At 42.1% G+C, this 27,470-nt stretch overlaps 1 protein-coding gene across 3 annotated transcripts in view; it reads left to right on the forward strand.

Moving 5' to 3' along the window:
- Positions 1-27,470, forward strand: part of Sorbs2 (sorbin and SH3 domain containing 2) — a 192,338-nt gene that overhangs the window by 135,316 nt on the left and 29,552 nt on the right. Inside the window, exons 9-16 of one of the 3 annotated variants that reach the window (XM_026786919.1) lie at positions 982-1,048; positions 1,747-1,791; positions 3,777-3,951; positions 6,391-6,505; positions 15,902-15,958; positions 20,739-20,788; positions 23,044-23,231; positions 25,100-26,686. In XM_026786919.1, the coding sequence (XP_026642720.1) occupies positions 982-1,048; positions 1,747-1,791; positions 3,777-3,951; positions 6,391-6,505; positions 15,902-15,958; positions 20,739-20,788; positions 23,044-23,231; positions 25,100-26,686 (2,284 nt within the window). The remainder of the gene's footprint in view (positions 1-981; positions 1,049-1,746; positions 1,792-3,776; positions 3,952-6,390; positions 6,506-15,901; positions 15,959-20,738; positions 20,789-23,043; positions 23,232-25,099; positions 26,687-27,470) is intronic. The other 2 variants (XM_026786920.1, XM_026786921.1) reach the window with 2 other exon arrangements.

Here is a 27,470-nt window from a genome sequence, read left to right on the forward strand (position 1 = left end):
TCCCTGTCTAGTCTGTTCCCCTATAGCTCTGCTATAGGTCCAAAGCAGTTCCTTTATTTATCAATGGTAATGACAGCATACAGAAGAAAATCCCACATCAACTGTCCTCTGCCATATACACGCACACACAGCAATAAGCTGGTCCCATGATTTTATCCATGTAATCCCAGGACATGGTAGACTGAGGTGGACAGATCATGAGTTAAAGGCCAGTTCAGGATACATAGTGGAGTCCTGCTTCAGACATATAATAATAATAATAACAAGGAGATGAACTTTCATCCAACACTCATTATCTACTTCTGGGCACAGCTGAAATGAATAAATAAAACCATACCGCAGAATGTCCCAATTCAGTAAATAAGAGATACTCTGCTTATAAACTGTGTAAGTAGCAGGATAAATTGCTGAAATTGTCATTAAGTCCTATAGAAATGCAAACCTACTGTTGGAAATATCGAATATTAGCAGTGAAGACCTTCCCCTGGAGTTGGTGACGTGAGAGTGAGATCTCAGATTGGGGGTCTGGGACCGAGGCAGATTTATTATAAGAGTTATAACATCATAAGCAGTCATGAACATTGTAGAGGTTCTGAAGACAGGCCAGGCCCACAAGGTTAAAGGCTTCAGGGAGAAAAGGCAGTCCCGTGCCACACAGTGATGGGTAGTCCATACCACGTGCTTGCCATCAAGTGGTCTCAGATACTTGGCAGCAGGATAAGGGGGAAAGATTCGAACCTTGGCAATGTCGGGCCAACATTCAGAATGTGCCACCCATAGCCCCTGATTACTTAGGGTATGAGGTAAGCTACTTTTGGGACAGTGAGAATTATAGACCCACAGATAGTCACAGTAGGATGCCTGCCCTTTATCTATATTAGCTGGGAGGGTAAAGAGAGAGGCTACAGCAGCTGAATAGTGACCTGAGCAGCCGTCAACCCAAAGATAGGGTTGGTAATTCTCCAATGTTCTCTTTGACAGACAGTCGACCGGCCAAAGGACTGGTACAAGACAATGTTTAAGCAAATTCACATGGTCCACAAGCCGGGTATGTACGTTTTTCTGTGTTTCATTTTGTTATTTTCTTTAAGCACGTGCTTATGAGTTGAAGGATATATACTCAGCTTTATATAGACTTGCCTCACACAAAAACATCAAGACCCCCGCAAACTTGATGGCCCCTTCTTTTCAGCATGTCTCCTAGCCTCCCTTTACCCCTAAATCACAGCTGTTTGCCTCTCCTGAACCATGAGCTACCAAGAAGCCTCCTTAGAGATGCCCTTGGCATTCACGAGGTGTTCTAGTCTTAGCCCTCCGTCCATCTCTGTCAACATGCATACTGGGGTGCTGTGCCCTTCTGCTCCTGTCTGCCCATGCCTGTTTCTCACCAGAAGAGTGAGGGTAGTAGCTTCTCCTGATTCCCACTCAGTACCATTGACACGAGAGACCTTAAAACATTTTGTGATGCAGCGGACACCAAACCTGCCTAGGGAAGTAGGGACAAGGGACCAGTTCTGCATTTATGACCAGGGCAGAAAGGCACGTTGCTTGGTAGACAAGAGGGTCACTCTGAAGAGCCCCAGAGTGCAATGGTTGAAAATACAAAGTGCTATTATATGCTAGAAAAAAAAATATTGATTGCTTTTTTTTTTTGCTGGTGTGTTTCTGTCATTTCTCTGACCTTCTGCCGTCTTGGCGACAAGATGGCAAGACTCCGGATTATCATGTTTATGTTTCATTTTCTAGATGAGGACACAGACATGTATAATACTCCTTACACATACAACGCAGGTAGGACGGCTCTCCTCGCTGGTGATGACCAGTCACATTCTGCTGTGGGAAGAGCCCCAGTCCTTTGTCATACCACCCCCCACCCCACTCTGTCAGTCCCTGTGATGAAGAGGAGGCCTTGCTTCCTTTCTCAGAGCATGCCTAACAAAAGATTGATCCTTTCTCCTGGAAATGAGAACTAACACTGTTTCACATCAATCATCACCTCCCCCCCATCCCCCTTCCCTTCCCGTGGTGGTTTATTCTCAACTTCAGGAATGTTTAACCACACAGTGAAGGGCCAGGGTGAAAGAACAGACTGTGGCCTGGTTACACAACAAAATAAAGATCTTTTTATCAGCAGAAAGGGTGATTATAATTGCGTAAGACCTCGCAGATAGTATTCCTCCAAAACAAGTCAAGCAAAGTGTTTTACGACCATGTCCAGCCTCTTGCTCCAAAGTGGAACCATTCATTGAAAGCCATGAAAGCCTTGCTCTTGGCCGGGCACCTTTTCTGACTCAGAGTCGCCAGCGCTCACAATGAAATGACTTCAGCTCTGGACATTCCGCATGTATCTGAATGTGCTGGCTTCTTGTGGAGTGGTCTTTGTGCTCGTGTGAGAGACCCCTCAGTTATGTCCCCTTTCATCAGTTTTTCCTTGTGAAATTCCACCCGACCTAGCCATAGCCCATAAATGAGCCATAGCTCATTTAGGGTCCACTTGTCACCCAAACAGAAAACTCCATGAATTAGACTCCCCACTTCCTAAAACCTGATGACCAGCAGCCAGTCCTTTAACTGAGTGATTCCACTACTCAACAACAAAGATAAATGAGAAAGAAAATTGGAAAAAAAAAAGAAAAAGTCATGCTGGTGACTTCTGGTGACCTCTGAGTTAGATTCTGTATCCCTATCCCCATATTATTTCAGGAAGTCCATTAAAATGGTGTAACATTTTATGTGACACCAAACTTGCCTCCGCGGGTCACCTCACAGGTTGAAGTGACTGTGGAGGTGACCCCAAAACACTTCAGAGCAGGTGTTGCCCAAAGTCGCTTCTCCCGGAAACAAACACACACGGACCTGTAAGAGGTGTAGTCAAGCATAGACAGACTTAGGCCAAGATTGAGACTCTGAGAAATTCGGAATTTTTATATTCTTTTAAATATTGAAATGGGTCCATCTCACTGGTGATTAATAAGCTGAAGTTCAGTTATGTGACCCTGTAAAGCCCAGGGAGTTTTATCATCCAGTCAGCCAACAAAACGCCTCTAACCACCTCCAATAACCCAGAGCTTTGTGTCTTGCCTGCCGTTCCTGCCGCCCTCTTCTACCCACCAGAGCCAATCCTCCGAGCCCAACTCTAGTCCCAGGAGATCCGTAATGCATTCTCTGCCTCCCTCATCATCTTCGTACATCCTTCCATTTTCACCTTGTCTTTCTCGGTCAGATTTTATTAACTGCCACAAACTCCCTTTAAATCACATGTCTTCTCGTATGAGCTTGCTCAGCAGGGTTTTACCCTCCCTTGCCCCACATGGGAGATGCACCTCATGCACACCGCATGTTCTATATTTGTTGGGCTGCAATTAACATAGCAACTGTCTTATGTGCGTCAGTATTACAAAGTATTAGCTGCTATTTTAATCTTCCTCTGAAAGTTTGACTAAGGTGTCAGTTTCTGTGATTGGGAAGAAACCTGGCGGAGTAGCTGTAAGTTTATTTTTACTAAATAGCCCGAATTTTCATTAATCGTACAATAGCGAATAATTTACTCTAACCAGTACCTATGTGCAAAACAAATCGATATCTAATTAATGAGTGATAATTCATGAATTAAGGTTGATAAGCTAATAAACAATGTACCACCTAATGTACATATTATGAATATGCTTGTTGATCATTTTTGCAAAACCATTGGCTGTTTTGCAGAGCCCAACAACTCAGTGCACCTTCAAGTCATTTGCTTGTTTTGTTGGCTTTTGTCTTTTTTTTCGTGGCAGGTCTGTACAACTCGCCGTACAGCGCTCAGTCACACCCTGCTGCGAAGACCCAGACGTACAGACCCCTTTCCAAGAGCCACTCAGACAACGGCACAGATGGTTTCAAGGAGACGCCCTCCCCAGTGCCTCCCCCGCATGTCCCGCCACGACCGAGAGATCAATCTTCGACAGAAAAGTAAGGCTCCTCCTTCCCACTCGCGTGGCTGCTCTTAGGATAAAAACCAACCCACAGTGGCACTCAGTGAAGCATCGGTCCAGCAGGGTGGAGCGAATATATGCAAAGACTTACTGTCTTCATCCGTATTGAGCATCCCTGCTAAGATTTATGCTGAGCCCTTTCTGGAAAGTCTTGGTCACGCTCTCACAATGCTCTACATTAAACTTGATGTATCAGGGACACGAACTCTATTTTTTGTTCAGTGAGTGCAAATAAGCAATAAAGTGGCCACAGATGCAGTTCATAAGTAACATTTGTCTAACTAAGTACTACAAACAAAATATGTACACACACACACACACACACACACACACACACACACACACACTATGTTGTGGGCTTTGGATAAGAGGCTCAGTGGTAGTGACTTGTTCCTGCGCTCTGAGCTGAAATGGTACACCAATCATATAATCTCAGTCTTTATAGAGATGAGGCAGGAATTCAAGGCCACCTGAGCTGCATAACTTCCAAGCTACACGCTGGCATTATGTCTCAAAATAAACCGATATAAAATTACATAAAATAACTGGAAACAGTTGGCATGGATTCTCCTTGTGGCCCCACTAAGAGACTAAGCAGTTAAATTTTTCCTTTTCACAGATTTGAAATTGCAGGTCTTTTACGATATCTATTAGAAGCCAAGAGAAATTATTCTTAAATCATAAATAAGGCATGTTTAACAAGTGTCTGTGACTCATTTCCACCAGTTATTTTAACCGCTTCTAATTTTCATCTCTCCACTGAAACAGTTTTAAATAAGCTATTCACACCCAAATAACTTTTTAGGAACACATTTCGACTGTGTTGTGTTGGTCAGACTGTTGCTAATCGTCCCAGTTCGTGGTCATCTTTACTGATGCTGGTTATGAGGCAAGCATCAGACTAAACACTGTCCTTCCCTTACCTCATTTTGTGCTTATGAGAACCCAGTGGGATATGTGCTCCATTACAGAGAATGGAGCTGGTTAGTCTATTACAATAACTTGCTCTACTTGTATTGACAAAAAGTCCAAGCTAAGATTCAACCTCGACTTCCCCTAAAGACAAATTTTATGTTACCTCTACTGGTAATCAGTAAGTAGGAATGGAAAGGGCATTTATTATATTACTGGTTTTTTTCAGTATTTTCTATGTCTTGGCTATTGTTCTGTTTCCCAGACAGCAAACAGGACACGGTTTCATATGGATATGGGATATGAAAACTAAAGTGGAAGGTGTAAGGGCTCTCTGTGGACAGGGCTCATTGATTGGCTCTACACCTAGGATTTGGTCCTCATTTTCCTCTCTTAGGGCACTTCTGTGTCCACCATTCCATGGAGAAAGAATATCATTCCACTCCATAGGAATCGGAATATCCCAACTCAAAATATCAAACACTCCTTTTCTCAAACAAAAGTAGAGAATACATATTTAATAATCCTTCCTGCTCTCTGAAGGAAGTTTTCTGATTTCGTTCTAGCTGCCCAGAAAAGCTTGCTGTCATGAGCCCTTCTCTGAAAATGTACTTCCCAGGAGCCCTTGACAGACCCTCAACGGGGTCAATGCCAGGAACAGATTAGTTCCCAGAGAGAGAAACATTGGCCTCCAGTGTTTCAAGGCTCACGCCAAGGGGTCTCCCACACCACTCTGCCTAGCCCTGTGTATGCCAGCCCAAGTGATGCTGCTGGAATTCTCACGTGTGTGCACTCAGATGCCATTTGCAAGAATAAGATCAAACAATGTATGTCCATTAGTCCTTGTTCCTCTGGATCAAGGAAGCCAGGTTACTAGGTAATTACACTGACAAAGCTTCACAGAGCACAATGACACTTATTTTAAACTCGGATGCACACCGCTGTCATTAGGGACCCGGGGGTCTAGCAACAAGTCACTATCCATGCGTCACCTCTTCTGTGAGTTTTTACAGCCATAGTCACACAGGTAAAAGCAGAAGGAAAAGTGAGCTAAAAGGGATAGCTTGATGTAAGTCATTTATTTATTAAACATATTTATGCTTGATATAAGTCATTTACTTATTAAACATATTTTTAGTGTTAAGCAATTTTTAGCCAGAGAGACTTTTTTTGGGTGTGTGGGGTTTTATTTTGGTTGGTTTAATTGTTTTTATCTCTCAGGGTAGGAGAGATGGCTCATCAAGGAAACTACTTGTTACCTAAGCCTGAAGATCTACATTCGATCCCCAGAACCTGTGGTGGAAAGAAAGCCTTGACTCCCCAAAAGTGCTGACTCCCAAAAGTTTTTTTCTATGTGTGCGCACACACACACACACACACACACACAATTAATCAATCAATCACCTCTGCTAAAATTAGCATTGGGAATTGACTGTGGATGGTACATCATGGGTGCTTCATGCACACAAATTGTCTCAACATGTGGTCTGCTGTCCATTTACAGGCATGACTGGGACCCTCCAGACAGAAAGGTGGACACCAGAAAATTCCGGTCAGAGCCAAGGAGCATTTTTGAATATGAACCTGGGAAGTCATCCATTCTGCAGCATGAAAGACCCGTAAGCACTTGTCATTGGTCAAAAAAGCCAGCTCGCTAGGCCTCCATAGTCCTCAAGTGAACCTGAATTTCACCCCATTTTATTTGTTATTGAGGAATCATCATGATTTGTGTATCTCGTCTGAATTGAAAGAGGCACTTTAATAGTATCTATCTATCTATCTATCTATCTATATATATATATATATATAGAGAGAGAGAGAGAGAGAGACAGAGACAGAGACAGAGACAGAGAGACAGAGAGACAGAGAGAGAGAGCTCATCATTAGCATACAGCGAGCTGTGCCCAATCACAGCACTTTTACATGAAACACTTAATTGCTATTATAGCTTGCCTGAGAGAAAAATCACGAATCCATAATCCTGATATACAGACCCAGGCCCATAAATCCCTTGACTTCTATGTTAGTTTCTTACCATTTCTTTCACTTAAGAGGAAAATTTTCCAAGCACACTTTCTATCACAAGATATTAATTGGTTCTTTATTAAATCCCTCTTAGGTTACCAAGCCTCAAGCTTTCTGATTGATTACCACTTTTAATGGATCAAGATTGTATTTCTCTTTATAGTCTATGTGTTTATTTTGTACATACACAAACCTAAACGATGTATGGACTTGAAAGAGACCACTTCTCTCCACTAAAGCTAACAGCAGCTTCTTCCATGGCCCTTTTCTCTTGGGTCCTCTGGCCCATTATTTTGCTTCCCTTGATTCTCCCCCAGATGTCAGTGTCCTCAAGACCTCTTTAAAATCCAGCAATTCCTCTGATGTCCAGATTAACCCTGTTGTGTTTCCATAGTGTTCCTCCAACAGTCCAGAGCATCACACCAGTCCATAGATGTCAAGGTCAACCCCAAGATCTAGCTGAACAGCCTGTGACCTCACCACACCCAACACGAGTGTCTTTGACTTAAGAGTTTGAAACCCTGCATTTGTGGTTGTGTTATTGAGAACTATGTTCAAAGATTTTCCAGTCATATAATTCAACTGCCTTTCTTCAAATAATTCAAATTTCTTTGAATGATAAGATTGCAACAGAGGAATGGAAAAGGGGGAAACATTATTGATTCTGTGCTCTGGATTATAACCTGCTCACTAAGTTGTCTGATTAAATAGCAAGACAGTGAAATTTCCAAACCAAAATTCAATGGAACACGCTACTAATTCTGAAAGAGAAAAATCACAAAATAATGAATCTCAAATTATAGCAGAGAAGCTTTAGTGACTCATGAGGTTCTCGGGGTGACGATGCGACTGAAGGAAATTTTGGTGGTTAAAACGGAAGCACATGCAATGTACCCCATTAGAGCTCATTTACGGGTCCCCTTGTTGTGGCTAAAGTTTCTACAGACCTTCGGGACAAAGCTTTGGAGGCGCTTTGTTTTAAAGTACCAAAAACATAAGAGTCTCTGTAAGTGGGTACCTGCTACATGACCGGCTCTATAAGTAGTAATAATTCTTTTATATTTCATGGAGTGTTCCCAACAACCCTATAAAGCAGATGTGCAAACTTCCTGTTCTACAGATCAAGGGTCTGAAGCAGCTTTAAGTGAATGCCACATGGCCACATAGCGGGCATGTGCTGGAACCAGTTCAACCTAGGCAAGCTTTGGTTTGATGTACTTCATCACCATGTACTGGTTCCTCCGAGCAGGATACCATCAGCTAACAGTCGCCATCACCATAATTTGGTTGTTTTGGAATATAGTATAATTAGTGGCTAACTATAATAAGTCGGTGGTGATTACTATACTTTGAGAAAGCTGGGTTCAGAGTAACTATCATGCGAGCCCAGGATTCTTAACTGGTCTGAGGAGGTGGGGATATGCTATGGATAAATATGCTATGGATAAATCTCCTCAGCCACAGGAAAAGATGAGTGGAAGCAGCGAGAAGCTTGGAAAGAAATAAGGATGGAAGACTTCCATTCTTCCCCCTCCTAAGCCATCTTGTTGGAAGCCAGTCTTGACAAATGATGGGAGAGAGGCAAAGATATAATTTGGGCAAGCCTTGTAAAATTATCGTTTTTATAGGGCGAGACCTTCTTAAAATATCAACCCTGAATTCAACCCACTTTAAATTTTAAAACAAATGGCAAATTAAACAAGGGTATTTGAGAGACCAGCTAAGTGTCCTGAAGGCTCAGACTGTAACGGAAAGAGAGTGGTCTTGCTAGGCAGGAGCGACAGAACACGAAATGGATTTCAAGGTCGTAAGAACGCATCTTCTGTTGTTTTACTCAGAGGGACTTTGAGGGCTCCCCTTTTGTAGTAGGATGAGCGGTGCCAAAGTAGTCTCTTTATTCAACCAATGAAAGCAACATCCTACACTACCCTTTGCTCTTTTCAGTGCTAATTTTTGAAAATTATATGAACAGCTAGGCAATTCTGTGCTGTTCTCTTCAGTTCCCAGAGAACCCCGTCAGAGTCCCTATCTTCTTGGATCCCCCTCGCTCTCTATGAACTTACATTTGTACTCACAGGAGGAAATGTCACGGCCACAGATCCCTTCTGGTCCACCCCTGTCTGCTGTCTGTATTGCCACCATGCATCCATCCCCGTGATTAGTACAGCCGGTCTCCAGATAATTTTTAAGAAGCCTACCAGTTGCAAATTTTCTCCTCACTCTCTCTTGTCCCTGGAGCAAAATCTATCCCTTGATATAGCTTTAAAAAACTAAAGAACAGCAACAAATAAATCCTACCAAAATCATGTGGTTTCGCTCCCTGCCAGCCACACAAAGGGCTTTCAGTCCCCTCTCATCAGACCTTAACACGGTCTGGGTTTTTTTTTTTCTTCCAGAGAAGCACTCTTCTCTCTCTCTCTCTCTCTCTCTCTCTCTCTCTCTCTCTCTCTCTCTCTCTCTCTCTGGAAAGCTTTACACATATACACCAAGGCTTACCGGAGGTACACTTTCCTTAGGGGCTTGTTGACGCTCAGCGGTGGGTTTGTAGCTCTCCTTGCTGGATTCCCCCAGGATAGCCCACTTTGACATCCTTACCACATGCCTGTTCACACTCTGGGCTCCCCACTGTATCCTTTAAGTTCCTTGACAGCAGGATCTCATCTGACACCACATTTGTCTACCCTCCATGCCTCGCCCAATGCCTAGCTTGTGGCACCTATGCAGTAAATACCTCCTTGAGTGACTAAGGGAATGTGAACTCATGTTACCTGTGCAGCTGGTGGGTAAAACTGGTGAGAGACTGAACCTTGCTATGAGGCCCAGTGAATCTCCATCAAGAAGCAGATGGAATTCTCCGATAACTCTAGCTCAGCTTCTCTGATTCCTTGAGGCATGAAGAAAGCAAAGTGAACATGTCTGCCCAAATAGCAATCTTCAAATCCTTACCAAAAAAAGAAAAAGATTGCATTAATCCTTAGGAACTGAGGACACATTTTAGGGATTGAGGGCATATCTGTCTATTAATATGCTTTAGCAGGAAGGCAAAGCATAAATGCTTTTCTTTGAAGCTCATAAGTTCAATAATCAAATAATCATAATCATGAATAATGAAGTATTTATTTGGTTATAAATTTCAATGCAGAATAAATAGGCCTAATAATGTCTGACCCTTGTAAAGGCCTTGCAATTTGTAAAGACAAATCTAAAAATTTGTCTTTAACTGACTTGACCCACAGATCCAACTACATTTCCAGTATACAGATGACATATGACAATCATACAATAAATATTAATATTAACCTAATATTAATAAAAGCATTACAGATCATCTGAATTGGATATGCTTGTAGATAAGACATGTTAATTGTTTTTATGCTTAATAAAATGAAAAGAACCCACAAAGACATTGTTACCTTTCCTATAATAGCTGTGCTTACGTATAATACTAGGAGAAAGGAACACACATTGGATGAGTTGAAATGCAACGTAAACCACTGGTGAATAATTAGTACCCGAGAATTAAAGCACAAGAATTTGAGAAGTTTTATCTGACCGTTTGACCCATGAAGAATTTATCCCATTGTGCAATAGTATTTGCTATGAAAACAAAATAAATAGATAGCATAGCAACACATGCCTTGAAGCTTAGGAGCCACTGAGCAAGAACAAACTCTTGGGTTCTCCGGTGTGTTTAGGATAAGTAGAGCGGGGCCAGCCTTCTCAGTGAGAAGGCTGAGAGCAGAAGGGTGTCTCTGACCTCGAAAGCGCGCAAAGGCTTTTAAGCTGGGAAAACATTAAATTAAACTGCCCATTCTAGGGAGCCTTTTAAGAACAGTCACGTGGAAGCTCTGGTTTTAGTGGGTCTAAGCACTTCATGTTAAGCAGAAGGTTGTCAGGTCTGTAAAACTGACAGAAATAAAAAAAGATGTCCATCAGCTCTCTTCTGCCAATGTGAGAATCATTGGGGAGGTAACTGTCATCGAGTGAATTCCCTAAGTGTCCATATTTGCAGGGGACAAAGAGGGAAATGATGGAGTAGTGGCTTTGCTAGTTTGCATATGCTTCAGTTATCTGACTATCTTCATCTGTGTCCGTGACCGTGGTTTTCAGTGTAGCTCCAGATTGCTGCAGAACACATCTGATGATAACCAAAGGGACTTGATAAAGGTCAGCCTCAGCAAAGAGACAATTCTAGGCCAGGCATGTCCTTTTTTTGTACAATTAGGGGAATCTATTTGTTGAGGTTTATTTTGCTGAAGTTTTTGTCTTATGCTCTTTTGAGACAAGGTCTTGCTATGTAGCCCAGGCCGATTTCCAACTCACCAGCCTCTTGCCCCTGCCTCCTGAGTGCTTGCGATGGCTGGTATGAGCTGCCACACCCAGCCTGTAAAACACGGGCACTACTCAGATGTGTACTGGGCACACATTCTAGAACTGCAGAGGATGACGTGTCACTGTTTGCACAAATTCTAGCAAGTTGCTCACTGTGACTGTAGATAGAAGCTTTGTTAAATAGAGGGATTTAAAAATATTTATATAAATGTATAGTTATAAATAAATAACAGGCAATTGCTATTTTGAGGTTTGTAGCAGAATGATAGATATGTACTCCCTTTCCCAGATTCTATTATAGAAGTACATCTCTACAAGGGAGAATGTAGTCTGTCCATTTGTCCAAGTGGAGGCGAAGCTAAGTTTGCTTTCCTATTTATTTAGTAGATTTGCTGCCCCCTACCGTTCACAGTGTTTTGAAGCCAGACCCCCCCCCTCCCCAGCCCAGCTGCCCCTAGCCAAATAAAACACTGAAATTGACAACCAACCAGCCAAAGTGTTCAAATCGAGAGCTCATAGGCAGTGAGTACACAGCAGCAGAACTAAGGCACTTGGGGGGATGAGAGGTCTCTTTCCTGCGAAGGAAATGGTACATCTCTCGGAACAGCACAAAGTTACTGGTGAATTCTCTCAAACGTTAGCTGTTCAAAGATAAAGGCTCCAGCAAAGCTATGTCAAGAAGTAATTACTCAATACAGTTGACATCTCCTAAATAATTGAAGAAAAGTAACGCTTTATCACTAATAAAACCTTAGCAATCATAACTACTGAATCAAAATTTTAATTCAATAAAAAACAGTTACTGTAAATTCTTTTTTTTTTTTCTTAATTCAATGGGAATAGGTTACTGGAAGATGTTCTTTCTACAGACCGCTCAGTTAACTTTGAAGTGGAAACCAAAAGTAATATCGACACAAATTGGAGTAAATATCTCAAGAATTTGTGCAGCATTTTCTCATTCTGATAGAATAGCCTCTTCCATTGTTATTTATGGAAACATAACCTCATAACTAAAAGTAAAATCATATTTAAAAAGGCAGTTTCTGTTCCCAACTGACAATGGAATATTTTGTGTACGTAATCCTTCGCGTGCCCATCCAGATTCCCACTTAGGGATGCCATCAGCCACTGCACACGAGTGCTATAATGGAGTGTTAATCGCTCAGCATCAGTCCCAAGCATATCCCAACGTTGCTCTCAGTCTTTATATTCGCTACCCTACCACTATATACAAGGCAAAAGCTTGGCCTCTGCACTGTTTTGTTATGATGCCTCAAACTCTTCTATCATAAAAATATCAAAAGAAAACTATCCCACTGAAACTGTAGTGGGAATAATGTATCACTCACTATAGACTAAATGGCATTAATAAAACCATTATAGATGTAATGACAATGCAGTACTAAGATAAGCTCAGGACAAAACAGCGGCCTCTTTCAGAATGTGGAATATTAATGCCTCCAGCACTATAGCATTATAGAGCTACTCAGTGGGAGTCTTTGAGATCCGTAAGAATTCTAAGAGAATGACATGGGGTTGGAGTAGTGGGTGTTTAGCAGCCCGCCTGGATGGTTGTGTGGGCATCAGAGCTTTTCTCTGGGCTGGCGTGGATGGCTTTTAGGGAACCTAAGAAACTTTTTAGACTTAATATATTGTACTACGCAACTATACACATTTAATTAGGGAAGTGAGATCTACCCAAGAAGTAGCTATGCACATATATGGTACAAGATACCAGCTAGTTGGGTATGTATTATTAAAAGGAATTAAGGGTATTACTAAGTTAAGGAGAGGCTGGATGTCTGTGTTCTATTGCTAAAATAATTGTATCTGTTTTTTTCTCAACTGTTTGTGTTAACACCCCTAGCTTTTCTGTCTTCAACACAGCATTCATAAACCACCTGAGACGCCGGTCAGTTATACCCTGTACCCTCCCTCCCCTTCCCTCCCTACTGTGAAAAGCCCAATTCTACCCAAACCCTCCTTTAGCTTCAAGTCAGCATGAGAAAACTAAATCACAAAATGGGATCTTTCTTCACTTTTGGGGAGACTTGTGAAGTTGAGATCTTCGCTGTGGTGGGCCCTTCTTAAGGAATCTGCCCAGCCGTAGCCCCCTCCTGAATGTCCGTCTCCAGGACTAATGCCAGCTGAGCTGGTGTCCTCCAGGTTCCATCAAGAGCCCCTGTCTAACGAACCAGTGTTTCCTCACCCCTCTCTCTTACAGCCCCCTGTCCCACCAACTCCGACACCTGTTCCCAGGGAACCCAGCCGGAAGCCTCTCTCTGTGTCACCCTCAACAGATGGCCTGCGTAGCCCTTCCCCTCCACCCCGGAGCTGTGTCCCCGCACCCCGTCAGAGTCCGAGCGCCCCAGCTCCCTCTCCCACCCGGGTGAGCTCCTTCCTTCTTCACCTTCTCTTACGCTGTGGGGAAGCAGAGCTCGGCCTTTCTTCCGAGGCTAAGGCATGGTCAGATCCTGTCTCTGCTGGGGTTCTTCCCGCTCCTAGACCCCTCCCTCCCTTCCTCCCAGAAACCCTCATCTCCACCATTCCATGTTCCTAGCTCGCCCCATCTGCAATGTCTGCATACCGCAGACCGCTGCTGCCACTGCTAGCTACCAGTGACTTCAGGGACAGCAGACTGACCAATCAGGAGAGCCCCCTTGCTACCTCCTTTGGTCCTATCTTCACAGTCTAGCGTGCCACCCTTCCCCGTTGTCACCGCCAGGATACTTTCCCTAGTTCATGTATTAGGCCAAAGAATTAGCGCTGGCGGCGATAGGGACCCCAGCAATGCCATGGACCCTCATTTTCATGTCCTCATTTTGCTCATGGTTACCTTACTTTCTCCATTCTGTCCTGGATGAGTCGGATGCATGCTTGCGTGTGGATGCGCGTGCGTTCTCGTACCCCACGGCGTTTTCCCTCACTTCGCTCAGTGTGCCTTTTCCTTCCCTTTTCCTTCACATCTGCTCTAGACTGGTCGCATAAATCCAGATGACATAGACTTAGAAAATGAACCCTGGTATAAATTCTTTTCAGAACTGGAGTTTGGACGCCCGGTAAGTGAGGCTAGACAATTGCTATAAGACCAATAGGAGGATGTTTGTTTGATCTCTAAAGCTTATTCTTGTCATGTCGAGAACAAAAGCTGGGTGAATAAAATACATGTGCTCCCCTTTGTGCAAATTCGCTTTTGTACCAAATGCCTAAATGTGTCCATTCGCTTCCCATATGTTTTCTCCTAATCGTGCATTACAATCACACCTAATTAATTGCAAATCTATCATGTTGAGGTAGTTGAGGGGAGCGCTGCATTGTGCCCAGCACATTTTGGTCTAGATTAACAGTCAGACGGACCTTGCCATCTACAAGAATGACTGTTACTACAGTTCTTGTTTGCAAGCTACCACAGACCACGTGGCTCCCGAGTCAATAACTTGAATCTTCCTGATACAACTCCAACAATAAGAAAATGGACCAGAAAGGTCAAAGACTTTGCCCCAAATAGTCAGAAATTAAATATCATACAACAATAAAAAAAATCTCTGGGCAGTTCCCGCTATAATGTATTACCAGAATTTTCCCGTTGTAAATATATTCCCACTATAAAATGATTCTTTGACTAGATGTTACAAAGGGAAAGAATTCAAAGCCCTGTGGACCTTGGTTCACGGTTTTGCTCATGAGCCACCAACACGCCTCTGATCAGCAGAGACACATGTTGGAAGGCCACCGTTTGGCCCTCATGCGCTCTGAGTGAGCCATTTGGGGCAGGTTTCACATAGCTCCCTTTAACCACCCAGTCTCCATTGAAACATTGTGGGTTTTGTGTTCTCCTTCTCCGCGACATGCCTTTTTACAAGCCCTGGACTGTTGAATAACATGTAACCTGCAGTGCCCAGCAATTTTATAAGAACTCAGAATGTGTTCTTTCTCTCTGTCACATAAGGATTTATAAATATGCCAATCACATATTCCTTACTGGATGGCTGTGAGAGCCCTCTTTATACTTTAAAATGCAATCTTGGTTGGCCTCATTGTATGTCTTATTGAACTAAATCGAATGTGACTGTAAATGAATAGTAAACAAAATTTCCTGGCATTTCTATTACCTAATAAGAGGATTGTTTCCTCCCGTTTTTTCCTGGTGACTCCTCTTATTAAAATATATTTTGTTTCGTTGGGGAAACGCTCTCTTGTTTTGCTTTATGCCTCTGTTATTTTGGGGTAGAGTTTCCAGAAACTGTACCGATTCCTGGGTTGAGCCTGAATTACCAGCACTTTCTGCAAACCTCAGCCACACAAGGACACCCACCTGCATGCTCTCCCCTTATGCCTCTGGTGTTTCCTTAATATCCCTTGCAATCTGCTGGAGCCAAAGATCTGGAGTGCTTATTTGGATCTGACGAATTCAGTCTCCAAATTTACTAACCGAGCACACATAGCTTTTCACAGTGCCTGGGAATATCGGCAGACACGCACTCCTCCTCCTCGGCTGGCATCTTGCTCCATCCATGTCACTCTTTGTGTGTATCTGATGCTGTCAGCACTCGGTTCTCTAACTGTTGTCACCTTCTCCACATGTTCGTTCCTCGCTGCCATTGACTCTCCTCCATCCCATCTCTCCACCTCTGCTTCTGTGGTGCGCCCTCACCCAGCCTCCTAAAAAGGCTCTGGACTATGTTCAAGACCACTCTTCCGGTGTTCCCAATGAGGTAAAGACAAATTCTTCTCTCCTTCCAGATCCCCCCCTCCTTCGTTACTGTCAGTCGGAACACGTGTGTTTTTAATAGTCCCCTGTATTGTTTGAGCTGGTTTTGAAAACTCTTAGTATAGCTGCATTGGGTGCAGTAGCATTACCTAGACAGTGCAAATGGGGTCGACTATTTCTGAATTCCAGGTGATGAGTGTTTCCAGCTGTGATTTCCAGTTAAAATAGTCAGCATCAGCAAAATAAAAAAAAAAACCTAACTCCTTAACTTGAGCAGGTATTGACTGCCCATTTTCACACACGGAGGACTACTGAAAAGCTTCTAGACAGCAATTTTCCATTGTGTTTAGAAGTGCAGACTCAAGACTTGAGGTTCTTGGGCTATGGAGATGGCTCCTTAGGTAAAAGGATTTGCGGTGAAGGCCCAGGGCCAGCCTTCCACCCTGGAACCCACCCACTGTACACGAAGAGAGCGTGCCCGCCCGTGCTATGTCAAGTGCGCTGCGTCCACACAGAAAGAACGGTTTTCTAAACAAAGTTTTGTTTCTTACATAATCAGCCCCTTATTCACTATAGTTTTCGAAATGTTGCTAATCTTTCATTTGCTAAATGCTTGTAACCTGTGAATGTTGCCATCAGTTAAGAATAAAGATGACAAAGCTGGGTGGCGGTGGTGGCGCACGCCTTTAATCCCAGCGCTTGGGAGGCAGAGGCAGGCGGATCTCTGTGAGTTCGAGACCAGCCTGGTCTACAGAGCTAGTTCCAGGACAGGCTCCAAAACTACACAGAGAAACCCTGTCTCAAAAAATAAAAACAAGCAAACAAACAAATAAAGATAACGAGAACCTGGCCTATGTAGTCCAGTTTCCCAGTTCTGCAGCTTTGGCAGGCATCACTGACTCTTGATGTTGTAGTTCAGGCAGCCGCTACAGCAGACAGACACTGCACCACCATGTGTGATAAGACTTAGTTGTAATCTCTGCTGGAGAATGCTTATGGGTAGGGCTGGAGAGATGACCCTGTGGTTTAAAGAGCACTTGCTGCTCTTGCAGAGGACCTGCCTTGGGTTCCCAGCACCCATAGGGAAGCTCAAAACCATCCACAACTCCATTTGCAACACCCTCTTCTGGCCTCCACCAACACCAGGCATACACACGGTTCACAGGCATGCCGGAAGGTGAAACACTCATAAACTAAAAATAAGTGGCTCTGCTTAAAAAAAATAGTAATAATTGCTTATGAAAATCGGCCAATCAGCAGGTGAAGAACTTATATCAAGCCACATAAATTTTAAACTGGTTAATGAAAAGATGGTATGAAAAGGAACAGAAAGGGTCCTAAGGCAAACTTTGTACTCCAAAAGAAACCAGAAGGTTATTTTGCAAAGCACTTAGAAGACGCAAGCAGATACATCATTGTTATGTTAGCTATCAGGCAGATAAAAGCCTCCGGTGGGCACTCTGAAGTAGCCAGGCAGTATAGAAGCACAGAGAATCTGATTTTGTCAGAGAAGATACTTTTGTTGTTGTTTTTTGAGACAGGGCAGGGATGCTCTTTATAGTCCTGATTGTCTTGGAACTCCCATTATAGACCAGGCTGACTTGGAACTCAGAGATCCACCTGCCTCTGCCTCCTAAGTGCTGGGATCAAAGGCGTGCACCACTACCACCTGGCTCCATTTGTTTGTTGTTGTGTTGTGTTGTTGTTTGTTCGGTGTGATTCTGATGTGTTTAGATAAATGAATCAACATTTTTTGAAATTTATTATTATTATTATTATTTCTGGAATTTTTTTTTTTCAAAGCGGCTGACTCGATGATTTTGAAATAGAACTTAGAAAACATCGCGTTCAACTCATTGGCTTTCTAGTTAGGAAAAGCAGAATGGACTAACGGCAAAGGATAGATCTGACATAACCTGCTAAGGTGGCTGCCAAGAGAATAAATTACTAATTGCTTAGCCTTCGTTTCAAAACTACTTCCTTTATGCCCTGATTTTTGCCATCCCCAATAGAGCTTGGCTCTACTAAAAACTATTTTTTTAATTATTGAATTTGTGTAAAATAGGTTTCTAGGAATTAACACTGCACAGTAGTTACTGAACACAGAGATGAGAACATTTTAATTTAATGCACGTTTTATGTGATGGTGGTGGCCAAAATACTACACAGAAAAGCAGTCTGATAGCAGCAGAACTATGTGTCCTTACCTTTTGGGGACTGAGAGACATGAGTGACTTTAATAGCATGGTTAACTAGGGTGTTAATTTAAAACATGGCCCGTCAGAGTGTAAGAAAATATACTTCCATAAGATATTTTGATTCTGTTTTTAATAACTTTTATATGACATTTCTAGTAAGAAAAACTGCAGTTATTTGATAATACCTAAGCTATCACTGATCAAGTACCTGGTTTTATCAAGCGTATGTTACAAATGACATATTTTTTTTAATCACTTATAACTAAGACATTTGTTTGCAAATGTCAGAATGAAGCCTTTTCTTTGAAAATTTGAAACAGGTTTTTTAAGAAGAATAGTCAAGAACTTGTTTGCAAAGTTTAATCAATAATTTCTTATCAGAAAGAATGATTTAATGTCTGCCTGCCCTTGAAATGACCTTCTAATGTGTTAAAGTAGTGATCAGATGCAAATGCCGAGCATTTGTTTGGTAAAATGGCCTAGTTCTTTTCTTGGGGCTCGTTTTTCCATATTATACAAGGTTTTGCATTAATAATCTCAATTTTTATTATTACCTTGTAATTGACAACTGAAGTTTCTCTTATGATACATAAAATCAAAGCATGTTTTTTTTTAGGCTAGCAAGATGACCTGAGTGTTTTATCCCAGAATCCATATGGTGTAAGGAGAGAATTGGTTTCCTCATGTTCTGACCCCACAAACACACACACACCCCACATACACGCTAAATGCTTTTAAAATCTGTACACTTGTTTTAACGTGTGTGGATTATGGAGAACAGAGTGAGGAAGGGTGGTTGAACTCTGTCTTAACTCAGAAACACACTATCAGTTCTCACACAATGTTTTATTTCATATTGCAGTGTTAGCCAGGCTGGTCGTAATTGGGGCTTCATATTTCTGATCTTATCAGGAATATTCTAAGAGCATCCTGAATTTGACCCTGTGAGGTCAGCTATGTGTCAGGCTGTCCCCAGGAGGCCCGTGGCCTGCAGATGGTGGCCCTCTGGGGCACTCAGACAGCACTTCTGCAAGCATGTGGGGTTCTGCAATAGCATTTCACTGCTTCCCTCTCTTCCTTACTGTGTTTTCCTTACTTTTTAGTATCCAATTTAGACAAATTCAAATAATTATTTAAACTTACCAACATAGCAGAGCGATTTTCTACTCTCATGTTTGTTGAGAACATAGGAATCTATGAATTTCCTAAGTAGTAAAAATATTAAATATGTTTTTCCTGTCCAAAATGAGGAAGAAATGTTTTTATTCCAAAGATCCTTTGTTTTAATATGGTTAAAATTCCATTCTTAATCAGTAATATGAAATTAAAGCAAAATATTATGCATGAGGCTTGTCAGGCTGATCTACACAAGAACCATAAAGTTATAATCTAGTGTTTTAATTGGGAAACTGATAGTATTACCAGTTAATCAAAAAGAATATTATAAATCATTTATAAAGTGAGTTAGTCATTTAATCGAAGTAGGTTTTTAATATTCTGACAAAAAAAATTTCTCTACAGGAATTTAATATAAAATTATTCAACTCTTGCCTTTACGGTTGACAATTTTAGGCCTTCAGATAAACATTTTCAAAATATGATTTCCATTTTCAACAAACCACAGTTCATCTGTGATGATGAATTGAGCACTAAGCATGACCAAAGTCAAAAGTGTATTCAGCGGAAAGAGGTTTGCTATGAGTGTAGAGACCACCACACGGCTACTTCTACGTTGGCAATGTCCCCTCAGCAACTTAATACCAACTCTCTCTCGTAATCTAGATATTTCAGCAAGCATCTCAGAAACAGCCATGTACAATGAAAACTTCCTACCTCCTGCTTTTGTGTGGTATCAGTTTTGCTGTGCTGTTTGGAATGAGATGAGTAAATTGCACCATCTAAAGGAGTGTATCTTGGGTATCTTGGTTCATCCGGTCATTTATCTGAAACTAATTCCAAACTCAAATTGCTCAAGATGTATAAATCGGTACCTGGCTCAAGTCCCAGGTAATTTAGGTTAATCTCCAATCAAATTCTGTGCATTGCATTTTATGAAAATAGTAGGTGTGTTTATATAAAAATGACCTTCAATGCTTTATTTTCAAGATACCAACTGGCAATAACAATGAAATTATAAAAAAACTTTGTTTATAAGGATTTAGTGAAGACTGCAAATATTTTCCTACAAATAAAGTCAGTTTTTCATAGAGGAAGCTCCTGTTTATCTGAGCAGTTGTTACAAGCCTGAAGTTAATGCCAAAGATACATTTAACCCTTCGTTCAGTTCAGTTCCTGACGATAATGTTACTGGGCTTTTTGTCTGTTTTTCTTCTTTTTCCTGATGAAATAAATGTCTTGGTTGTGCAAACACCACAGAATGCAGTGTAGTTTGTAAAAATGGAACCCAAGGACATTTTATCTTTTTGGAAAGACATTTTTGTAACCACAATAAGTGATTCTTTCGATCACAATATTTAGACTCTAAATCTTAAAGTATTCTTTTTAGAATGCAAAACTCAGTGGTGACAAATAAATGGAATTTGCTATGGTAATTATTTTCATGAGACTGCTCTTCTGTCTTCACAGGCCTCCATCTATCAGCCCTCCATTGACAGAAGCCTAGAAAGACCCAACAGGTAAAGATCTCACGACATCACAGGAACAAAATATTCTATGCCAGCACTTGCTTCCCCTGTAGTAATCTTCCTTAGTGAAATACTGACGAAGATCATGTAATTCTCTTTCTCTTTCTTATTTTAAGAACCAGACCTCATGTTTGATTTCTGGGTTTACATATCACTTTATAAGGTCTCACCCAAGAATTTGCTAAAACTCAACAACGTAACTCTGGCTTCCTTCACAGGGGTCAGTTCTTCCCACTGCGGCCTTTGCTTCCTGTGTCCTCTTTTGTTTCAGTGAGGGTTGAAAATAACTAACTCTCAATCTTGCTTTAGAAACATTTTGTAAAAAAAAATGACTGGTACTTGTGAATTATACTTTGATCACGCAGATAAATATTTTCACTACATCTCAAAACATCCCAAGTCCACAAACATATTCAAGCCATTGATGACTCCATGAGTTGAAGACACAAACTCTTCAGCTCAGCAACTGACAGAGTTCAGAAAGGAAGGGGGGAGAACAGACTAAAACAGGCTAACTTGTCGCCTCTAGTCATAACTGTCCTCTGAGCCAACCAATCTAAGCTCCATTCATAGGTTTTAAATATCAGACCTAATTGAAACTATCACCAAAATCCAGATGGAGTTCAATAGCAAGTCATATTGCAGATTCACAGTCATAGTGTACCATCAACAGTCAGTTCTGTAATGGTACTTTGTCTTTCTACAGGTTCATGTCAACCTAAGTAAAACCTTTTGTGACTTAGGTTCAGTATAAATTGGGATTGTGAACGCTTCCCAACTACACTGACATCACAAAGAAAGGCATCCTCACCCCCTCTATCATCGTATTTTTACATCTATGTGTGCCTCTAAAGTGTTTGAAATGCTTAAATTTTAGAACTTTAGTCTGACCTAAAGATTGCTATGAAGATACACTGAACCACACACAGGAAGACAGAAATAGAACACCAAGTCCAGATGATGAGACAGCCTCGTTAGGGGAAGAGAGATCAGTTCTGAAGGTTAGGTGTCTCTATTTCCACACTTCTAGGCATGGGTGTCCACTCTGCTCATTTGTAGACACGTGATAACTCATGATACCACACAGAATCAGATGAAATGCAGGCAGCAGATGGCATAGGAGCTATACCCAGTGTCATCACAGTTGCTTACATGACAACAGGGACTTGAAGGATGGTATATAGCATGTATCCAATTATTTATGAATGTTTTCTTAAATGATACCCTACTGAAAATGCTGATTTTAAAAAAACCTCTATTTCTTTATAAACCATCAACATTTTTACAATTGTGTAAAAATTTACAATTTTAACAGTTTACTTGCTGGCTAGGTTTTTAATCTCTGGTGATTTAAATAGAAAACATTGAAAATTTTGGCCTAAGGTTCTTCTAAACTCATTGGGTATGCAAAAAAAAAGAGTCCTTAAGGTAAAAGAGACTTAATATTTACACCGCCAGGCAGTGATGGGACACACCTATAATCCCAGTACTCAGGAGGCGGAGTCCCGTGAATCTGTGAGTTCGAGGCCAGCCTTGTCTATAGAGGGAGTTCTGGGGTGGGAGAGGCTACACAGAGAAACTCTATCTCAGAGAAATTACCATAACCTACTTCTGACCTCCTATATACTCTGAAAGATGTATAAAGCCTCATGCAACACAAATGCTATTAAAATGGGTCATTGGAACTATAGAAAGAGCTCAGTGGATAAGAGCAATTGCTACTCTTTAGAGATCCCACGATGGTCAGTTCCCAGCCCCCACCTGACACTTAGTTCCGGGGGATCCTACATCCTCTTCTGTCCTCCATGGGTACCAGGCACTCAGAATGGTACATAGGCATATAGTCAGGCAAAACACTCATACACATAAAGTAAAAATGAGTAAAGGTTAAATAAGTGGTTATTATAGTGGATCACATGGGGGGGGATACAAACACAAGTTTATACATGTTCAGTAGCAATCCACTTCTTAATATTGCCAGTGTACAGTTGGTTGAACCTATGAATATAAAGAACCTATACAGTCCAGTCAAATATTCTGTAACTTGAAACCTCCCTTTTAAAATGATTGATATTTTTTTTTAAAAGACGAATCTACAGAAAGTATTTTTGAACATGGAGGCATGAATTTCCCCCTATGCAGCTCTGTGGGTGGAAGGTTAGGTGTTGTGCCTTTATCTAACGTGATCCTCAGTTTCCTTGCATGTGCATGTGTTAACCTCAAATGACACTGGTTCCCTCTGTCAGTTCCGCCAGCATGGCTGGGGACTTCCGGAAGCGGAGGAAGAGTGAACCTGCAGTGGGCCCACCCAGAGGCCTGGGGGATCAGAGTATGAGCAGGACCAGCCCCAGCCGGGCAGACCTCCCAGGATCAAGCTCCACATTCACCAAGTCTTTCATTAGCTCTTCTCCTTCCTCTCCCTCAAGAGCCCAAGGTGAGCCACAATAAACAAGCAAAGCTTGCTAGTTCACAGTTTAGCCCACAGTCTGGGGGAGGGCCAGCCTCATGGCCATGACTTCTGATGCTGGCTTCACTTACAGTGTCCCTGCAGCAAACACAGTTTCCCATCAAAGCCCTTGCTCCTACCCAATCCAATTCAAACTGGCAAGCCACTTGAGTGTCTTAAAGAAGTCAGACTTGTTGCTGACTCAAAAATATATTTATTATTAAAAATAAATAATCTATTTTTAATAATAAATTACCCAAATTTTTAATAATAAATTTACCCAAAATATTAAATAATTTGTTTTCATATTTACAGAAAGCCATTTATATACTTTTACATAGGCAAATTTTCTAATGTTATTATAGATAACTAATTAAATTTGTAGAATAAGAATTATAAATAGCAACAGAAAAATATCGCTTAAAACATGCAATGGGTACTTTAAATTCTGGATTAGAAAATAACTTAAGTTATACCTTTAGTCATTTGTCCTGTTTTATTCAACCTTTCTTTGTATGGTAAAGTATCACATTCTACCATGTAACATGGTTGTCAACAAGGGTTTATAATAAGTACATACTAGCTTGAAGCCACAAATACCAAATTTAGCAGTGAGATGACTCAGTGGGTAAAGGCACTGGCCACCAAGCCTGTCAACCCAAGTGTGATCATCACGACTCATATAGTAAAAGGGGAGAACAGACCCCCACAAGTTGCCTTCTGACCTCTCCTTGTATGTGTACGTACACAAGAGAGAAAGAAAATACAAGGAAGAAAGGGGGAGAAGAAGGGAGGGAAGGAAGGAAGGAAGGAAGGATGGAAGGAAGGAAGGAAGGAAGGAAAGAAGAAAGGAAGGAAGGAAGAAAAGACAGAAGGCCACTTTTTCAGATGGCTTTCTCCTCTTTGGAAATGTAGTAAGCTAAGCAATGAAGGAACAGAGTTGCTCATTTGGGTCTCTGGCAGGTTACCTAGGTCTTTTTCTTTTTCTTTTGAACCATAATCTATTGACCCAGTAGCATGACAAATTTGGGGCCCCACAATCTCCTCCAGTCTTTGAGAGTTGACATAGAAGAGACTGGGTTTGCAAAGGATCTTAAAAAAATTAGTTATAACAGAAGTGTCCAGGAGTGAAAGAAGAGAGTCAGGAACTCCTAAAAACTGTGTGCATTGAAACAGTTGCCATATGGTGGTTAAAGTGAAGCTGTAGCTGGTATGCAGTGATGACTGGGCTCCGTTTAGGATGACAGCTGGGCCATCTAAGACCTAGAAAAGTCTCAGAAAGGAATTTCCTCAGTAACTAACACGCCTTCATCATATTCTGCTCATCTATACAGCAAATCTATATCCTAAGTAGCAAGTCAGTCATGAAATGCCAAGAATCCGTCATTCTCAGACACAATTCGAAATGTAAAAGGATCCTGATAAATTTAAGTAATTTTCTTACCCATAGAGCATTAAATCCAGCTCCTTTCCCAAGTGCTGTATATCAACTGAATGAATTATCAATTCTTGGGGAATTTGGGGGAGGTTGCAATCCATAAATTGTTAATCTTAAAGGGTAAGAGTTGTGGTTTGGGCATGCCAAAAGGCCATTGAACTGTGCAGTAGAAATGTGTTAGCTACACCAAGTGTATTTCACGAGTGGTTTTGTCTACTGTAGTATCTGCAAAGTTGCACTGAAAAATATTGTCTTTTTTTAGCATGGGGCATTGAAGCTATGTATGTGAAGATGCCTAGATTAAGCCATACTAACTGTTTTCTCTTTGCTGTGCTAATACTGACAAGCTCTCCTTTCTTTGTGAACCTTTTAACTTCTCCAAATGTCTCTCTCCTGCCATGCTGCTCTGGATTGAAAGGTGGGGACGATAGCAAAATGTGTTCATCCCTTTGCAGTCACTCGGGGCTCAATGGCGCCCCCTCTGGTGAGTTAGAGTACTGTAGCGCTTATAGACAGCATTTGGATGTCCCCCGGGACTCGCAAAGGGCCATCACCTTCAAGAATGGCTGGCAAATGGCCCGGCAAAATGCGGAGATCTGGAGCAGCACGGAAGAGACCGTGTCCCCCAAAATCAAATCGCGTAGCTGTGATGATCTCCTGAATGACGATTGCGACAGCTTCCCAGACCCTAAAGCCAAGTCAGAAAGTATGGGTTCTCTGTTATGCGAGGAAGACTCCAAAGAGAGCTGCCCCATGGCGTGGACTTCCCCCTATATCCAGGAAGTGTGTGTTAACGGCAGATCCAGAATCAAACACAGGTCAGCCCATAATGCCCCGGGCTTCCTCAAAATGTACAAGAAGATGCATCGCATCAACCGCAAGGATTTGATGAATTCGGAGGTAATTTGCTCCGTGAAGTCCAGGATACTGCAGTATGAAAACGAACAGCAGCATAGGGGGCTGCTCCATGGTTGGAGCCAGTCTTCCACCGAGGAGGTGCCCAGGGACATGGTACCCACCCGCATTTCGGAATTTGAAAAGCTGATACAGAAGTCCAAATCCATGCCCAATCTAGGGGATGAGATGTTGTCTCCCATCACCCTGGAACCCCAACAAAACGGCCTGTGTCCCAAGAGACGATTTTCTATTGAGTCTCTGCTGGAAGAAGAAACTCAGGGTAGACAGCCTTCTCAGGGTCAGCGAAACTGCAAGTCTAAAACCCTGGTGCCCATCCACATCGAAGTCACCAGCGACGAGCAACCCAGAGCTCACATGGAGTTTTCCGACAGTGATCAAGATGGAGTTGTGTCTGACCACAGCGACTACATTCACGTCGAAGGGTCATCCTTTTGCAGCGAAAGCGATTTCGACCATTACTCCTTCACATCCTCCGAAAGCTTCTATGGTTCCAGCCATCACCACCACCACCATCACCACCACCATCACCGGCACCTCATCAGCTCCTGCAAAGGCCGATGTCCAGCCTCTTACACTCGGTTTACCACAATGCTAAAGCATGAACGAGCTAAGCATGAGAACACGGACCCACCCAGGAGGCAAGATATGGACCCCGGCCTGTCTAAACTAGCATTTCTAGTCAGCCCCGTGCCTTTCCGAAGGAAAAAGAATTTGACTCCCCAAAAACAGACTGAACAGGCAAAATGCAAAGCCTCCGTAGTCGAGGCTCTGGACTCTGCCCTGAAGGACATCTGCGACCAAATCAAGGCTGAGAAAAGGAGGGGGAGCCTGCCGGACAACAGCATACTGCATAGGCTTATCAGCGAGCTGTTGCCAGAGATCCCGGAGAGGAATTCATCCCTTAACGCTCTAAAACGGAGCCCTGGGCACCAGCCTTTCCACCCACTGCCTCAAGATGGTGCTATTCATTGTCCACTGTACCAAAACGACTGTGGGAGGATGCCTCACAGTGCCTCTTTCCCAGACGTGGACGCAACCAATAGCAGCTACTATGCCCAAGATTACGGTAGTGAGCTGAGTTTCCGAGGTGGATGAACTTTCCTTTCTTTTCCCTTGTGGTTCAGCGACCATCCTTCCACTAGTTCATACTTTTTTTTTTTTCCCATCCTGCATCTCATGAGCCATGAGACCGTGTGACGTCATCACGTGTTATGGAGCGAAGCTGTGTTGTGCAGATGTGTCTGCCTCGGTGGTTCTCATTTGCCTGTGTGGTGTTTGACGTTCATGGGTGGACTGAACGTAATCATCAATTCATAAGCATTTGCTCTCTTCAAAGTAAACGAAACCCCAATTTGTCCCTCAATATTAGGGTTAAAACAGGCAGGACATTGGGAGGACAAGTGGCATACTGCATTGCGACTCCACATCATTAGAGTTTATTTGCGCTGTGTTTATTTGCGCTGTGTTTATTTGCGCTGATTCTGTGCAGTGCCCTCCACCAACAGGGGATGAGGATGTTCAGATAGAGACCTGTCAGAATCCAGTTCTCTGACAAAATAGGCATTTTCTTCAGTTATCTAATAACCTGAAATAATCACTTAAATTCAAAAGAATATATCAGAACAAAACTATAGCTCAATATCTGTGTCCCCAAGATATCTTTTGGTTCCTGATGGACCAAAGTCAGTAGCTTCAGAGTCTTTTCCTTGGTTTCTATATTAACGTTAGAACAATTGTAGCTATCCACTCAAAGAAATCTGTCCCCACTCAACCTATGTAGAAGATTAGATAGATGATAGATAGATAGATAGATGATAGATAGATAGATAGATAGATAGATAGATAGATAGATAGATAGATAGATGATAGAT

This window comes from Microtus ochrogaster, linkage group LG7_11, assembly GCF_000317375.1.
Source record: "Microtus ochrogaster isolate Prairie Vole_2 linkage group LG7_11, MicOch1.0, whole genome shotgun sequence".
Taxonomy (NCBI): domain Eukaryota; kingdom Metazoa; phylum Chordata; class Mammalia; order Rodentia; family Cricetidae; genus Microtus; species Microtus ochrogaster.